This window comes from Cinclus cinclus, chromosome 1 (genome assembly GCF_963662255.1).
Source record: "Cinclus cinclus chromosome 1, bCinCin1.1, whole genome shotgun sequence".
Classification (NCBI taxonomy): Eukaryota; Metazoa; Chordata; class Aves; order Passeriformes; family Cinclidae; genus Cinclus; species Cinclus cinclus.
Window position 1 is genome coordinate 91443043 of NC_085046.1, and position 18709 is coordinate 91461751.

Below are 18709 nucleotides of genomic sequence, written 5' to 3' on the forward strand. Positions count from 1 at the left end.
GAGGTGTTCATTTGAACAGCCTGTTTGCTAAGGCACACAGCATGACAACAAAACAGGGAAAAATACAGCTCTGTATGCAGGTAAAGGGTTACAGCCTACTAGGAAATGTGGAGGCATAGATACAATGGATGGATACAGGTTCTTTAGGAAGGACAAGACCAGATGGAGAGATGGGAAATTGCCCTTTAAAGTGAAAGAGTGGGAACAATTTCCCTTAGGACGGCTAATAAGACAGTTGAGAGAATGTTAGAATTAGAGGGCTCAACAACATTGTGGCAAATGTCTGCTGCAAACATTCTGATAAGGAAGAAGCTGATGAATCTTTCTCTCAACAATTGGAATTAGCCTCATCTTTGCAAGCCCTGATCTTCACTGGGGGCTTGACACACTCCAGTATCTGCTGGAAGGGCAACACAGAAGGGCAGAGCCATTTCAGGAGATTTTAACACTGTCTCCAATAACATCTTCACAAAGTGGTGACTAGACAAGGTGGTCAGACACTTCAACAGCTTGACCAAAGAGGCTGTGCAGTGTTTATCCTTGGAGATATTCAAAGCTTATCTAGACAAGGTGCTGAGCCACCTGCTCTAGCAGAATGCACTTCAAGAAGAGGTATAGAACCTGTTCACCTCCAGAAGTCCCAGAGGAAAAAAAAACCCAGTTTTTCTCTGATTTTATGACTGTACAAAATTGACTCAGGCAAGAGCAGGACTATCCAAAGGTCTGCGCATAGGCACAGGCAGGACAAACTATCATGCTACCATGGGCTCACAGAAAGAGGTGCTTCCTGGCTCATGTTACTGAGTATAGAAATCCATTATATGATACATGATATAAATGGTTAGAAGAAAGATCTCTATAGCAGGCTTCTCTGATAGATACTGTAGAAATGTTAGGTGATCCTGAAGAAATTATAAATATGCATGGAAGACATCCACAGATACCATGGCTTAGTAAGAACTATGGAATTAAAGTTATAAGAGAGATATAAGCATAAGACACAGATATAGAGTTGTGATGTAGTTGAGTGTAAGGGCTGCACTTATGTGCACACCCAGAACACTTGGTCATTGATTTTAGGAAATATCAAGGAACTCCCTGCTAGCATCAGCATACATGAGGCAAAGGACTGATCTGAGACAAGGTGATTGAGCTACCTACCTCCACAACAAAGCATTTGAATAAATGGCACAGGAGTTTTCCAGGTGGGAATTTCTGACAGTTTGAGTCTTCCATGTGATTCCTATGATCCCTAGGCCAACTGATAAGGCTTACTTAAATGCTTCAGTATGTTGATTAACATGATAAATGGAGAATCTCCGTATCTCAAGGCTCCAGAGGGCAATTGTTGCTGAAGAAATTACCAAACTGCACAAAGAAGCTGCACTCATTGGGCAGATGCAGTAATCATTGTGCATAAAACACTGTACACTCTTAAGATAGTTAAAATAAGCTTTGTACAGATAGGTTTTGTTTGGGGGCATGTGTTAAATTTTTAAATACACTGTCCAAGGGTGAACCAGATCCAGCATCTGTGACAACACAAAACAAGCAAATCACTTTTGCAGAGGTAGAAGGTCAAATTTCTGATGCCTGCCTATGTGTCTTTTCCACACTGAAGGAAAGAATCGTGTCCTGGACAAACAATGACTACACGAACTGAGGTAATAAGACAACTTAATCTTACAAAGGCCAAGCACTAATAAATATGTGGTATAGAACTAAAATTATACTATATAGTATATAATATATACTATATAATATAGTAGTATTTTACAGTATAGTATATTATAGTATCGTAGTATATATTAGTATAGTATAGTAGTAGTATCTATTAGTATAGTATATTAGTATATATTAGTATAGTATAGTAGTCAATTAGCACAGGTTCATCACTATCCAACCAAAGCAGGCATTTGAGCCACAGTTTATGTACTGTTCATATGATTTCTCATTGAGACCTTCTAGTGGACAGCCAGCACAGGGCATTCAAAAGGAAAGAACCAGATTTGTATCTAAACACCCCAGCCCAAGCAGAACAGCAGTATTCTCTTACTAGTAGCACGCAGCAAGACAGAGCCTTGTAGGTGCTCCATAGTCATTTACAATTCTTACATTGCCTCTGAAATAGATCTGGCCTTCATAAGTGAAGACATTGAAAAATGTGCCCTCTGCATGTTCAGCACAGCAATATACACTGTTCCTCATAACTTCTCCAGTAACTACACTCTGTTTAAGAATCACAAATCAAACTTCCTATACTATTCAATTTACTGTGAGAAATAAAAAACAACACGATCATTTCAGACACTATTTCTGGAACTTGAAACTGAAAACCCTAAGAAATATATAGGCTCATGGGTGTAAAAATAATTACATATTCTATGAAAGTATATAATCTCCATATCCTTCCAGTGACAGCTTAGAGTTGGACAAACATTTATTTTACCTGTTTAGATAACTGCTCTTCACAGAGTTTGTAGAGTGTGTAGAATTTTTGACTAAGGACTTGGTTGTCTCGGAAACCAGCACTTGCCAGCTTGACTCGCATAATAATGCTACGGTCAGGCACCATCATGGCAACCGTGCGGAACTGAATCTTCAGATTCTCGGGAAGCTCCTGTCGTCCTGCATAGCCAGGGTTCTGAAAGTGCAATTTATAAACTCAAACAATATATAACAATGGCAGGGTAGTTTTATCTTTCCTGATAACCATTCACCAAATACAGGAGCACATGCTAGATGACCAAGGATAACTTGAGCATGTCACAGTTACACATCAGTACACAGTTGCCTCAATACTGCAGTTCATAAAGTGTGGGGTATCACATGTTATTTGGAGATGTCCAAGACTTACAGATAGAGATACACAGACACTTACAGATCTTGCTGGAGCTCTTTTAAGTGGTTGCTTCCTCAGCATCTTGACAGTGCTCCAGTGCTGGAGGTTACTGTCCCCTGTGAGCATTCCCAGACCATTTAAGCACAAAGTCAGTCAAGCAGTGCAAGCCGTTACTGAGTATAATTTAAACTAATGGATCTGACCTTTCACTGAAGATGTCCAAGTCATTCATAAGAGTACTGCACGGCTCAGTTGTGACAACTGTAGTCACTAGCTGTGCAGTGATAACTTCTTAATCTCTTTCAACTCTTTCCCCCTGGCCTGTGTATGGCTCTTACTTGCTCTGTTTTTCAAATTATAGTGGTAACATTAACGCTTTTTCAAAGATAGGACCTGCTAAAATAAAGACAAAGGCTTCTATTTTGAGTTGTGGGTATGTAAGTAGCTAAGGAGGGAGAGATACAAACATGGTTTAAGGTATTCTTATACTTTCCTGCTGCTTTTCCTCCTGCAGTGCTAGAAGCAGCCCACAGGCACCAAAGATAAACCTTCAGAAGGCCAGTGATACAGAGTGAGGGTAGTTTCCCTCATGCTATCTTCTAGGATTGAGGTCAAAACTTCTTCAGAGGTGGTAAAATACTGACCAGACCAGCTACAGTAGTCCTTGCAGTGGCCAATTACTTCTGGCTTATTTTGACAGACTTTGATTAAAAAGATGAGAGGGTTAAATTTGACCTCAATCTGTCAAATATTCAACTAAAAAAGTCCTTAAAATACATAGTTAATGATAAATGCATACGTCAAGTCCTAGGATTCAGTTAAAAAATATGGACAAGAGAAAATCATATCATAATTATTTTGCCAAATTACTGTTTAAGTTTCATTAACTATTTTTGAACAGACAATTCCAATATTTCAACAGGGAAACTTCAATAGGAAATGGAACAAAAAAGATTTTTCACAATGATGCCATTTACACGTATTTACAGACATACCATAGTCAGAAATATACCAAATTCTTTGTCCATGTCAACAACATCACCATCAGTGAAAGTGAACTGAAGTTTCTTTTTTTTCTTACACTGAAGTACAATATATATCTGCTGAGCAGCCACTGATAAAACTGGAAGTTCAATGCGGTTAAATTCATCAAAACAACCCCATGCACCCGACTGAGCTAAACCTAAGAAAAGCAAAAAGAGAAATATTCTGTTAAAATAGCAGACCAAACAAGAGTAATTTATATGCAAAGTAGAGCATGCTCTATACAACTTAGTGTAACATGAGAAGAACAGAGAACATGAACACAGAATAAAATGACAAGTAAAAACTCAAAATAAGTTGGGCTGTGCATTAATTACATTCAGAAAAAGTATCACCCCTTGAATGAAAGATACATAAACTTTTTTACAAAGAATCCAAGAATTCTATGGTAACCGTTAGGCTGAAAGTGTAAATTAATACTGTATATAGTACCATATAGTAGCATAAATGTGCATACAGCATGGAAACTAATCTATGCAGGGGATGAAGCTGTCAAAGATGAGCTTGAGTAACACCTACCTAAATGAAAAGCACAAAACCAGAGACCAGTACATTTCTGACAGAAGCACTGTAGGATTTTATAACAATTAATTAACAGGTCAAAAATTACTGGAGATTAACATCCTACTGTTCAAGAGAGAGGAAAGAATCAGGTGTTACACTTAGAATTGTTACTTGAAAAAGGCCATGGAGTTCTAGACAGACAGTAGCACCCACAAACATCATGGAATAAATGGCTTTTGGGAGAGTCAAGTACTCCTTCTTTTGTATCAAGGTAACAGGATTGAAATAGGAGAGTCTACAGTGGCAGCCTTCCAGACCAGTAGTGGGAGAAGTACATAATCCCCTGCTCCTCCACACCCATTTCACAAGAGACCAAGGCTAATAAGCCTACGCAGGAGCTTCATGGATGCCATCCCTCCCTTCCCAAAGACCACACTGGACTAGCATTTTCCATTGCCTGGGTCCATACCTACAAATGTTCAGAAGTGTTTAATTCACTCCACTGACAGGTGGAGCTCAGCTTGGTTTAAGCAGTTTGAAGGCAGTACTAAATGCAGAAATAAAGCACATGTCCAAGAAAAGGCATTTGTGTGTTTGCAATGTTGAATAGCCATGCCCAGAGCTCCTCTGAATCTCCATACTTTATATGGTAATGCCTATAGCACTGGTAAAATAAATCTATAGGTGGCTTATGTGTAAAGTTAATTCCTTAAGAACTTTATACAGTTCAAGAGAAAGTATTCAAAAATCAATAACAATACTATCAAGACATACTCTTTCACCTTGTCTTGTTTTCTCTTCCATTTTTTTACTCCTCTTGCCTTTGCTCAGCCTGTTCTCATAATATGCTATTTCCCTTCTCTCTACTTTTCCTTGTCTGATCTTCTCTGGCCCTTTAAGATGTTCATCCAAATGCCTTTAATATCACTTCTGTGTTTCTTTTCTTTTCATTTTTTATGTTTTTTCATGTCCATTAACCAATTATTTTAATAATGTTGCATCAATTAGTCTTTTTTACCCATGTAATTTTGGAAGAACAAAACTAAAGGAGTCAAACCAGGTCCAAATCAGAGGTAGTACAACCAAAACTGGCTTCTTAAGGCTTGATTCAGTCAGTGCAATACTGAAGATCTTCCATGAAACTTATCTCAATTCCATATGTAACCTTTCCCTAAAATGCTTCTAATTAATTTCAGTGATATTATAAGGAAAAAAGATACTCCAAAGGAAAATAATCTGAAGAGAATGAAAAGTTACATGGATCTAATCTAAAAAATTAAAAGCAAGTAGAACATATACAAATATATACACAACGCCATAAAGATACAGAGATTAAAGTAATTATATCGGCTGATACCAAATTTATAACATGAAATACTCAATCCTACTGTCTTTGAAAACAAATGAAGAATGTTCCTCAACTTCACTGGTGTGGCAGCAAGTGCTTTAACTGATGTTCTCCTTTTGTGAGGAATCTCTGGGCCCTGGATGTCCCCAACAGCCCTTCCTGAGGCTTCTATCCAGATTCTGTCTTCCAGTCCAGGAGTTCTGCTGTAGCTCAGGCAGATCCAAACTGGATTGTGTGCAGGGCTGTGTACAGTCCCATCTCCTCTTACCCTGAACTGCTGAATGAATTTCCTGGAGGAGCCCATAGCTCCACAGTGTTACCCCCAGTCCTGCCTCCTGCTACTTCTGACTAAACTTCATGGATGGAGCTTGTATCTAGCTGGTCATTTCATATTGCCTGATGTCACTGGACTGCTGGTGGGAACAAGCTGTCAACAACCTGCCCTGCTTAGGCACTGTGGGACTGTGCCCTGCTGAGTGAAGTCTCTGCCCCTGCCTTTGTGCTGATCACCCTGGGCTCCTGGCTCATCTTCCCTCATGGAGCTGCCCCATTCTTGCTGCTCCACAATAAAAAAACTTACTGCAGAGATTTTTTTAATTCATTTGTTCCCAATTGTAACATGGGTTATATGACTCCTAGGATCCACTCTAAAGAGAAACCAAAAAACGTGGGTTTTTTCTGCTTTGTTTATTAAACATAAATATCTACTCTTCAGGGTCTAACAAGGAAAATCTCTAAAGCTAGATATTCTGTAACTAAAACCTTAGTTCCATATAATATTGTCTCTTACACTTACTGTCTGTATTTTAAAAGGTTTTGAAAGTAATTTTTCTGTAGAATGGCGAGGTTCAATTCTGACCAAATAATTTTTCTTTGGGAAAGGAAAAAAAAAATCACTCATTCTGTAATGCCACCTGCTGCATGGAGTTAAGAAACCACATTCTCAGACAAAGACAATATCCCACAGCTTTGAATAAACTCAGTTCTTGCAAAATTATTTCATTCTGGTGGTGTTGAAAAAGGAAAGAAAAGACACATGTATGCTAAAAACACACACATAAGCAAAGCCACAGCAAGCAAACTCCCCACTGCAAAACAATGAGATAGTCAGAGACAATGTAATTTTGTCATGTTGTAAATTAAATTCTGCTCCCATGCTGCACATACGATGGTTATCGAATACAGAAATGGAGTAAAAGCAGAAAAGAAAGGACAGGACTAAAGAGATCTTTAATTATATCTAGAAAATGTGGCAACACCCTGCCCCAATCAGTACAGATATCCTACAAACCTAGTTCTTAGATGATGAAAGAATCTCACAGAATAGCTATTAATTCCCAGACTATAAAATGTGTATCTGCAGTGCAGTGCCATGTCTCTTTCTATGTATTTTTTCCACTTCCCCCCCCCCAGATTTTACACAGGAGTAGAGCTACAGTGATATAATTCAATGGAAATGTCACTGAAACAAAGCTCTGTCTAGCCAAAGTGCAGCCCAGAAGCAGCAAACTAGAAAGCAACCATTGGTCCTGAAAGAATTTAAATTATGCCAGACTTGTGTATTCACCTTCTGAATTAAGATAAATATAAAATCTTACATTAAATATTGCATTAAATACCAAATCACAAAAAAAAATTACTTCAGGTAATACTGGAATTGTCTGAACGTAATAATAGAAAACAGAACCTAAGCAAACATGACTTTTATACCCATCTAAAGGCAACCACAGACAAAAGGTTTTCTGAAGGGTATCCACCAACACTTTTCAGGAACAGTGATGAAGTATCCCTGCTTAGCTATTCATGGGCAATTTCAACACTGAATTTTATATAAGAGAAAACTTGAAAATTTATCTTCCCACTTGCATCCCTGGTACTTTCTCAGGTTACCTCTGGTCCAGACGACAAGTTGTATCTGAATCTACATTCCGGTTCGAATTTGAAAAACAAAACTTTCAAAGATCAAAGTCCAGGCCTCTAACATATTGGCTAGATCATCTGCCTATGAATTTCTTAAGTCACACAGAAAAAATGAAACAGAGGGAAACAGGGAAACAGGAAGACCAAACCTCAACTGTGCCCCAACCAGAACTTCGAATCATATTTTTACAGTATACAATATATGCTATATTAGTTACCGTATATTTTTCTATTTCTTTTTTTCTGAAGATGAAACTTCTTGTCTTTACAGAAGAAGCCTGGAAACATGCCTGCAGACAGGACAACACCACCTCTGCCTGCCTCTTTTCTCCTCATTGCTAAACCTGCTAATGCCTGATGACTTTACCCACAGCAACAGATAAAGTGAAAAGTCTGGGTGTGGAAACACTGGTGATGGAGCATCAAGCCTATCACAGATGTGGAATTCTGAAAATTCACATTCCCATTGTGAGCACTGAAATATGTAGTATGTTAATGAGAACTTTCTTATCAGCCTGCATGAAAATGCTTCTGTAGCTGAGAACTATCCTTCTTTTCCATTAAAGACCTCATGTACAGTAAAGAATCTTTATCTGAACTCACTTTGCCCTTTATATTAAATCAAAAAGCTCATTTCTTTCACTAACTTCAGTACATCCACTCTTCAAGAAATTGCAGGTATTTTAAAGACATAAAAAGGTGATTGCAAGCCAGGCCCTTCCAAGTAGTGACACTAAGTCCAAAACAACTGACTTCAAATGTCCCTTCACAAATGAAAGCACCAACAACTTACGTAAGAACAGAATCTTACTTTTAGTTCCAGACACACAACAGCCATAGGAATGCTGAAAAACACCACACCATTCAGGCTCTATTCAGCTGGATCTATTGCCTAATTCTCAGACAAATTCTCTGAGAAGCAAGCTATGATCCCACTTGCAAATTTACTGAAGTAAGCAGTCACAGGCATCATGGTTGCTTGAGCAGGAATTAGATGAGTCCTATAAACATTTTTTCTAGCTCATATTGAACACCAGCATGCCATTAAATGAGGCAGCCACAGAAGAAGGACACATTACACAGCACTACTTTGCTTCTGTAGCATATGATGACAATACTACATGAAAATGGTCAGCTTATAGAAAAACAACAGAAAAAGAAAGCTGAGCCCTAAAACTCAAAACTTGTGCTTTTAGACACAGAAATTGCATCCAGTTTTAATAAAAGAAAGCAACAACAAGCTGCAATGATCACTACTGCCTCAATCTGAAATGGGAAAGGGTAAGTGCTCAGGATAAAAAGACAGAAAAAAGGCAAGGATACAAAACTAGGTGTCTGAACTGACAAAAACAGTTTAATATAAAGAAGTGAAATCACCATGGAATCAGGAAAAGAGATGCTTGCATAAAGAGATACAAACATTCTCACAGAAGGAGTAGAGCAGAAGACAACAGCTTGGTGACATCAAAGACAAACCCACTGCAAGGAGAAACGAAGGCTGATGTCTCCCTTACAGACTGATGACTGCAGGTACAGCAAAGACCCAGCAGACGACTGTGCTTGGCATTATGAGCACACTCAGATATCCCAGGCCTCTTAAGTCTAACAACAATGCGCAAAATAAACCTGTGACACTAAAGGTCTGCACACACAATAAAAGATGTGCAAGTAAAACTTGGCCCAAATCTGTAGGGGCTACAGGAGATGCTTTGAGAAACTTGTGACCTTAACTGAAGGAATTCACATGCATAGGTGGTTCATTTTCTAGCTTATAAATTAACCTCTGTTTAAAACATCGTGGCCAGCTTTGCTGGATTCTTAACTGGAATTAAATATTATCCCCAGGTTATATTTTAGCCTTCAGGAGATATCACAACTGTGAAAATTATATTTATAATACCTAGAGTGAAAGGTAGCCCACCACTCACAGAAAACAGTGGCATTCTGTGGTCTGTCAGTCCATATATAAATGCAGCTAGATACAATAAAACAGACCATTACAATGAAAGGACACATTTGGGATCACTAATCACTGTTTGCAAAACTAAATTCAAAACTTTGCTAATCATGAAGTGTTATCAGAGTTTGACCACTGTGTCATTTTCCTGGTTTCAAAAGAGTCCTATAGTTAAAAAAGGCACTGCAACACTTTGCATATTTCCTTGCCTTGCACAACATCATTAAGCTTCATATTTGATTGTCTTGTTCAATACAATAATAGCAAATAATAAATATAAATCCTCTCCACGTGGGATGGGTGGAATAGAGGCATTAAAAAAACCCCAAAGAACAGAAAGGATTAAAAGGGAAAAAGAAAAGGACATAGATGGGAAACACCACTGAAGAATATTCAAATAAAATGTCCTGGAAAACATGCAGGAAGAAAGAGGGCAAAATCAAATAATATCAAATATTAGGCAAAGTTGATGAGTGTCTGGAAATAAGAGGAAACATTTTCATAAATGCCCTCCAAATCATTGCTAACTCAGTACTGAAGGGGCAAAAACTTACAACTTTGAAATGAATAATGCAGGTATTTTCTTACCTTTATAGATGCGACCAAGTCCTCTGTAGTCCATTTGGTCTGAACAATTGAAAACAACAACATACTTTCCCAGGCATTTGCCCATGTCTTTAGTTGTCTCTGTTTTCCCTGTCCCAGCAGGTCCTGCTGGTGCACCACCCATACTCATGCCCAGGGCCTGTGCCAGAGTGATGTAACACCTAAAGACAGAGCAAACAGATCTGTGAATTTTTTCCTACCATTAATTACTTGAAGTTCATCAATGTAATCACAGCAGATGTATTTATCCAGAGCTGGGGAAGGGGGAAAAGATGTATTTCCATGTGGAGAGTCCTCAGTCACCACCTCTGCATACTGTTAAGCTGAGTTACTAGGACCAGCTTTGCTCCACCTGCAGAAAAGTACCCATCCAGCACAGCCATGACTGCAACAGCCCAGGAAATCCACAAGCCAATTCTAAATGCTGAATACCAAAATACTGTAGTATTGCAATTTCCTCAGACAGTCATACACCTTTCCTCCATTACAGCCTATTCTGCAGCACCCAGAGCCACTGGATTTCTGTCTTTTCCCCCTCCCTCCTACTGTCTCCTCAGAGCACTCATGACGGGCTCTCTGATCTGGCAGTAGGAAGGTACAGAGGCTGGAAGCACATCCTGTTCTTGACATTTCCATAGCAGCACACCAAACCATAGCAGTGCTGCCAGTCATGTGAGGTCTTTGAGTTCCAGGAGCACAATGGGTGAGAGCAAAGATTGCAGTGGAGAACGAAGAGGAATCCATGACTCCTATGATCATCTTCTGCTCTAGCCTCCATGCTGGGTTGAGATCCTTAAGTTTAAGTCTCAGGCTTCCCAGATGGTGTGGAGGTTATTGAAGGGTGTAAGGAAGCCTGTTGTTCTAACCTCCTCCCACGCTACAAAATCACAGCAAACACATTTTACCACTGTGAAGCTTAATAGCTTTGTGATATATGTGAGAAGATAAAATGTGCACTGGAAAAAATCCCAAATGATAGCACCTAGTACAACTTCTTATGAAACAACAGGATACCCATTCTTATAAAATAGCAGTAAGAATGCTTTATCACCTTATTACTCAGTGTTCAGTTAAAAGCCCATCATTTCACACATTAAAAATACCACTCCTAACAATTCTGCTACTGAAAACGAGGTAAGGACAAACTGAATACATAGCACAAGTTCTATATAGAACTTTCACTTCATTTTTGGTGTATGCCATGACATGGACTGTGTCTGATATGATGTGGGAGCATTCAATTTCAGTGCCATTATCTTAATGCAATGTAGTACCAGCTGGGTGTATTTATCATGTGCTTAGGGAATCTCTCTGAACATGAAATCATTAGCCAAACAGGACTTGACTCCAAGCTGACTAATGGAACAAAGACACCATTGCCTGAAAATTTTCAGATCAGACAATTCCACACAGCAGTATTATAAACACTAAAATGGAAAAAAAACCACAAGGGGAATAAAATGTGATGTTGTGCAACACTGCTTAGGTACATAAGTTTTCCAAGCTAACACTAGAAAACACCTCTGCTTCAAATACCCTTTCAAGTGACAGTGGGTAGCCTCCAATCCTTACAGCTTTGTTTGGCTCTCCCAGGTTTGTCCAAAGAGAGGTAAGTCTGCTCTTTCTGTTGTTGTTATTATTATTATTGTTATAGTTTAAACTCATTTAAAAGGCTTGCTTTCTTCAATCATGTCACCCTGTGCTAATTTTCAATCTTGTGTGACACAGCACCTTGTGGAATCATTATACTATGTCCAGTTCCAGTCCAATTCCTGGCTCTGCACATGACAAACCCAAAAACCACACCATGTGCCTGAGAGCTTTGTCCAACTTTGTTCAACTTCCAGGCTTTTGAACTCTGGCAGGCTTGATGCCATAACCACCTCCCTGGCTGCATGTTAATTCTGTGAACAAATTTTGAATTATATTTTCTTGATACTGGCTCTCCTGGTGCGTAAAAATATTTTCAGAGTGTTAGTGCTGCCACAGCCACTAATCCACTCCATGTTGCTGCAAACAAACCTCTATCTAACATAGGAACAAGTAGGCTGCATAACACAGAACCTGGGAGATGTGTATTACATATTAAAAGCCAGCTATCCACATGGAGAGGTTTGGCTTTCTTAACTAGCCCACAGAGAATAATTTTTGTTCAGAAATAGGCAAAAATCTGAATTTTCATTAATAAATAAAATCTAGTAGCACCAAAGACAATTGCAACATTAACTCAAGATGGGGCTTTGAGCAAACTGGTCTAGTGGGAAATGTCCCAGTCCAAGGCAAGGGTGTTGGAACTAGATGATCTTTAAAGCCCCTTCCAATCCAAACCACTCTGTGACTCTATAAATGACTGAATATGCAAAGTATTTTGACATTCATATCCACATATAAAAGAACAAGCTCTGGCATAGCAAATACATCTGCCTCTTGCCTAGCTGAAGTACCAACCAAGCACTTTAGGAAAATAGGCATCTAATGAAATTTATACTGTGCTGTATAACTAACACTCCAGCAATAAAAACTTCTCCTTATGATTGTCCTCCGAGTTTTCCTGTGTTTGTATTCCTTCAGTTCTCCATAGGTCTTGCTTAAAACCATACTGGCACTACTTACACAATGCTATGTACTGAGTTACTGCTTTTTTTTTGTAATTCCACATTCTCATGCAACTATTTGCTTATTGAAAGCAGCAATATATTGGTATTTAGATTGACTCTGTTTTGGCTGGTGAAGTGTTTGGTGCTCAGGCATATTTATCTTGAGAACAAGTAAGTTTTTCAATGCCCATCACAGCTCAAATAGCTCAAGCAAACATCCAAATTCAATCTGCTTTCGACAGCTGAATATATAAGCACTGGCCTCTGCTGTTCACCAGCGATATTGCAGCTTTGTAGTGCAACCCAAGTAATTCTGACTCATGAAAGTTAACAAAATAAAGTCAAAGGAATTAAATCTTAGCTCCAGTACTATGCACTTCATTCCTTTTATAAATACCTGTCAGTTAAGGGAGTTATAACAAGCCTGTCTGTACAGCCTAAGTATTCATTGCAGTAGGTGAACTCTACATCAGTGATTTTGATAATGCATTTATCCAAGTCTTCAAGAAAATAAAATCGAGACTGTTTTTGCCATTCAAAATCAGATGGAGATTTAATGTTCATACGGACCTATTATGGAAAAAAAATTCATTAATACAGAAATTAATCAGTAACAAATGAATCTTAAATTCCATACAGGAAAACAAAAAAGTCTACTTCATATAAATTCATGACCTTGAAGAATGAGCACAGAATCTGTCAGGAGTCAAGACATTCGGAATTATCTTTTCAAACCTGATCTATGACATGCTCTGAACCTTCTGTCCACTTTGATTTTCCTCTGATTTGGGTGCAGAGATTATGAATTGTGTCTTACAGAGATATTGAAAAACAGTCATGGAAAACAAAAAATGAACAGTGCTGGCTGTTCTGCATGGTAACTGCACCATTACTCACAGAAATACTAAACTGTGCACAGTATTTGAATACATTGGATAGATGTCTGAGTGTTTGTTTATTTGGGTTGTACTTTTCAGTATGAACTTGCCATGCACATATTTAGATTTGTCGTAATTAATAGATTCATTATTATTGACACTGGATCTCAAAAGCACTGGTCTCTTTCAGAAAAGGTTATTTGCCGTGAAAACAGAGTGTTAGATGAAGAGGAGGTTCTGGAATCTCAGCCACTTCCCTCTTCTTTATCTCAATTACTAAAGGATGTGTTCAGCAGGGAACAGAATCTCTCAAGAGAACAGACTATTATTGCATATACCATTTAAGAACCCTTTACGCAGTTTTGGACTTGCTCCTGACTTTTCATTTCATGCACAGGACCTACAAATTTAACCAATTTTCCATAATTTTATTATAACACGGCATAAAATTAATTAAGAAAATAATTATGAAGATAAATTAAAAATTACAGGCAGAGAATAAAAGCCTGTGCTTATCTTAGAAGCCATCAGTTTTCTTTTTAGGTTTCAGTACTTTTCTTTATTGTTTTCTATTTTCTTTACACATGCACCTTAATTTTTATCTTCCTAATATATATGCATAAATTATGCAATCAGTATTGAATTATTGTCCTTTACATTATTCAAGCCCTTTGGAAGTTATTTTACTTCCATTTTTATAATTATGCTTTCATTTCTTCAACATACTTATCTAAAGGAAGCTTGATGCAACAATAAAAAAATTAATATATCTGTTATATTTATTGTTGCTATCCTCTTCAAATATAAGAAGCCTCATTGCTTTTACCTTTGAATATCTATTACCTTACATCAACATATAGGCTGGATCAGAAATCACAAGATTGACAGGAATACTAAAGGCAGGTTTTTTACATTTACATTTCAATCAAATAATACATTAAATCTTCAAATTGAGAAGATAATTTAATTTCAAAAGTTAAACTCTTTTGCTCATGGTGAATTTGTGCACAATGAGTATAAACAACATTTAGAGAATTGAAGTCTAAACCTATGAACATACCTATATAAAAATTAACCCTTCTCACTGCATCACATCTATATTAAATCAAACTAAATCTGATATGCTTTATCACAGTAGTAATACCAGAGCTACTCAAAGAGAATAGATTCTAAGTTTTGCCTATAATTTTTTTATATGTGCAAGACTTTCCATACAGAAAGTCCCTTGATGGTTTTCCTAAACTTACCAAATCATCAAAGATATCCTTCTGGTGCACATGAATGGTGATTAAAGTTTCATATTTTGTGCGTTCCATTCTTGTCAGATTGTGTGTTGCCATGTCAATCAGATCATTTAAAATTTCCAAGAACTTCTGATTTGTGGTGTGCATTACCTTTTCCACAAGAAAGAATGATCATATTAATACAAACACCATTTGTTCTTCCAATATTCAGAATTTTTATTTTTTTTTAATTTGAAAAAATCCATGGTTATAATGTTCATATTCTGCTTTGTTTTTACTAAGCTTGAAATCCTAAATTTGAATTTACAGGCTGCCTTCCATGCATGCATTCTTTCCCAACAGAGTACAATATGGTTATATCTAGATGAACAGGCCACATGGTAAGATTTTATTCCAAGACTCTTGCTCCTTTTACCATACATTACATTTTCAGCTGACTGCATCCCTGCATATATTCAGAACCATAAGACAATGATTTTGGGTAGTACATATTATCAGCTCAAGCTGGATCTTTAGGGGGAACAGGAACCTGAAGATCTGTCACATCCTTTAATCAGAGGAGGGGGGAAACATACTATAATTTTAGATGCTGATGTTAAAATAATAATTTATTTTGTGGTACCAAATCTGTTACAAAGTTCCACAAATACTGACTATACAATACTGACCTACATAAATAGCATCGGCCTCTGCCAGTGATGCTCCTGGTATACAACAAAAAGCACTGAGATTTAAGGAAGAGCAGTTCATTTATATCCCTATTCCAAATGTGTGACAGAACAATCACATTAGTTTTCCATAAATACATGCAGAGCCTAAAACTCACACAGTTTGCTGAGAAAAAAAGTGCTAAAAACACTGTTAAAACTAATTAAATAGAATTAAATAACCTCCACACCCTCCAAACACACACATGCAGCTCAGCCCAAAAAACCACAAAAGTTCTTTTCTTGTTAAGGCAAAAGAATCTTTGAATCTAGTTATTCTATGAACTAGAATGGACTAAAAGCAGGTTTATGTCCTTTTAAAACTTTGAACAATGCAGAAAATGTAGCAGTACATGGTTTTCTCCGTAGTCTAAGCCCCTGCTTTCATACAGTATCAAAGTACAGCATGGAATTTACCCTGCATTTACTTTTATTTACTTGTTTTTTGTTCAATCTCACTGTATATTCCTGATTAATGGTGGTTTGCAGCCCTATAGCTCACATCCTCTCCTTCTTCTTTCACAGATTCACTGTTAGGAATAACACCTTGGTTGTTAACAGCATTTTCTCCATGTGTTTGAGATTAAATCGACACCTCCTGAAACAGATTCTATTCTTCCCCTTCCCTAAAAAAAGAACTTATCAGCTGAAGGATGTAAAATATTTGGACAGAGTAGACCAATATCCACAAAGCACAGTTACTTCCCCAAAGGTCAGAAACTCTTATTTATTTCCAAATTTGATTTTGTGAAAGTAACAGGATAAAAATCCCCATATTCCTGAACTGAGAAATTGTCCCTTCCCAAGATGACTGCCCTAACAAAAAAACAGAAAAAATCACAGGATTAGGAACAATTCTAAAGCATGTGCTGGGGGATAATGAGGAGGTGTGACTCCTTAACACATTTTTTATTATTCTGTTTTTCTGTTAGCTTATTTGTTATTCTGGGTAATTAACTAGAACTTTGTGCTTTATACTACATGTTACTTTTAACTTTTCCCAATATGTACTGTTACAAACAATGCTTTTCATAAATCCCCAAAGATTCATTAAATACTACCTTTTTGTCTGTTTTGGTACTGTTCAGTGCCGTCTCTGCATCTCTAGTCCACATAATTTGAATTCCCAGAAGTCCTATTTGTGCAGGAAACATTGCCTGAAAGTCATACATCTTAAATTCTGAATCGTTAATGGCCATTGATGCCTGTCTAATGATGGTGTGGATTGTTTTCCTAATCCCATTCAGCAGCTGACCTAACCAGAATTCCACATTGCCCTGAAATAAACAAGAAAATACTCTTAGAGGATTAGTTCATGAATAATTTACAAGGAGCAAGAGCTCTACGTGACTTTTTTCCCAGTCCTTCGTATTCCCATTTCCGTACTTGTTATTCTCTAATTTTTAAAAGATTCCTTTCCTCTTTCTGCTCCACTGCCCTTCTGGAGATATGTGATGGATTTGGCACTTCACAGCAGTACTGCTGAGAAAACAGGTAAAGCAATCGTTACAAACTGACACAAATGTCCTGTCCCTTCTACTGTTTGCTCTTGCTGTTCACATTGGAAGGTTTTCATTCGGCTAGTCAAATAATAGCATGATGCAATACTGTTGGCCTCTAAAACATAAATCTACTTTAAATCAAGTCATGAAAAACTGCAATATATACTTTCATTACCTGAGCTAAAACTGGTTCAATAATATTGACCTGTTCTCCTTCTTGAGATTCAAACAATAAAATCTGGTCATAGTTTTTTTCATGAAATCCCACTCGGTTAACATTGTCAAACAAACTTAATAAATGTGCCTACAATAGAATCAGAAAAAAAAAAACTCCATAAACAGATCTGATATGTACATTCTAGTACTTTGTCTTTAAATGCTGTGTTAGCATACTCTGCAAATCTTTCCATAAGTCAAATAATTTCTATCAAATAAACAACAAAATCTGCCACTCTTCACTTAGTAATATTGACCATAAAAACACTACTGCTTTATTACTTGTACCTGAATAGTGTGGGAATCAGATGCTTGACCAAGGATTTCCAGAAGAGCAGGGTCAGATACAAAAAAAAATCTTGGAAATATTAACCGTTTTTTTTCCAAATATCCAGTCAGTGATTTCTGACAGATTTCCAACTGTTCCAGCAAATGTGGTAGCAGCTGTGCCAAAGTCTCATCTCCAACACAGCACTGCACAATGTTTGATGTTTCATGAGCTCTCTGCATAATTCTCTGCCATGATTTATCAATGTTCTGAAATCTTCTGGCTTCCTGAGGTACATGATAAATGAATTAGCTTTTCCTCATGTTTGTCATATTCTAAATATTAAATAATTCTATCAGACAACGTAACAGTTTAATACTTTCCTTGCTGTTCAAGTCTTGCTTGGAGGACTAATGTATGAATATTTATAGCCATCCTTATTATTGACCAGAGTTCGAATTGCAAGACAAAGAGTACAATGGGACAGCTCCAGAAATGTCTTACTTCATACTGGGCACCAAAATTTTCCACATAAAAGCATTCCAACACACATGAGAAAATACAAAAAGCAGGTTTCTCAGAAATTATAGCCTTCCTAACAATACACACTGTCATGTAAGCTGTTAGTAGCAACACCTGATGAACAAAACCAGTAAACACAGTCTGAAGCTGCTCTACTTGTAAATTAGAAGTGTTGTAGGTGAAGGGAGACAAATTCTCAGTCTGGAAGCTGAAAAATAAATATTTTTATACACTGGGTATACTGACATTAAAAACTCTTTCTCTCCTACAACAAATTAAATGTTAACAGAATCATAAATTACATGAGAGTTAGAAGAGATCTCAAAAGATGATCCAATGCAATTTGTCTGTCATAAGGCCAGATCATACCCAAAATATCTGTGTTGTGTTTAGTGACACTCAATGGTAGAGATTAAGAAGCCTCTCCAGGATATCTTTGATACTGGTGACTCTTTTCTAATATCTAAGCTGAATCAGATACTGAGAATAACATTTTTCCCGTCCTGTTGAGAGCAGCCCTAGTATTTTTAAAACTTATCACTTCTTCACTTCAG

At 37.4% G+C, this 18709-nt stretch overlaps 1 protein-coding gene across 1 annotated transcript in view; it reads right to left on the reverse strand.

The window, feature by feature from the left end:
• LOC134048588 (dynein axonemal heavy chain 5-like) overlaps positions 1-18709 on the reverse strand; it is a 147611-nt gene that overhangs the window by 88993 nt on the left and 39909 nt on the right. Inside the window, exons 36-43 of the mRNA XM_062500444.1 lie at positions 17654-17920; positions 17325-17453; positions 16709-16924; positions 14944-15090; positions 13216-13388; positions 10204-10382; positions 3838-4025; positions 2450-2644 (exon numbers count right to left, since the gene is read on the reverse strand). Of these exons, the coding sequence (XP_062356428.1) occupies positions 2450-2644; positions 3838-4025; positions 10204-10382; positions 13216-13388; positions 14944-15090; positions 16709-16924; positions 17325-17453; positions 17654-17920 (1494 nt within the window). The remainder of the gene's footprint in view (positions 1-2449; positions 2645-3837; positions 4026-10203; positions 10383-13215; positions 13389-14943; positions 15091-16708; positions 16925-17324; positions 17454-17653; positions 17921-18709) is intronic.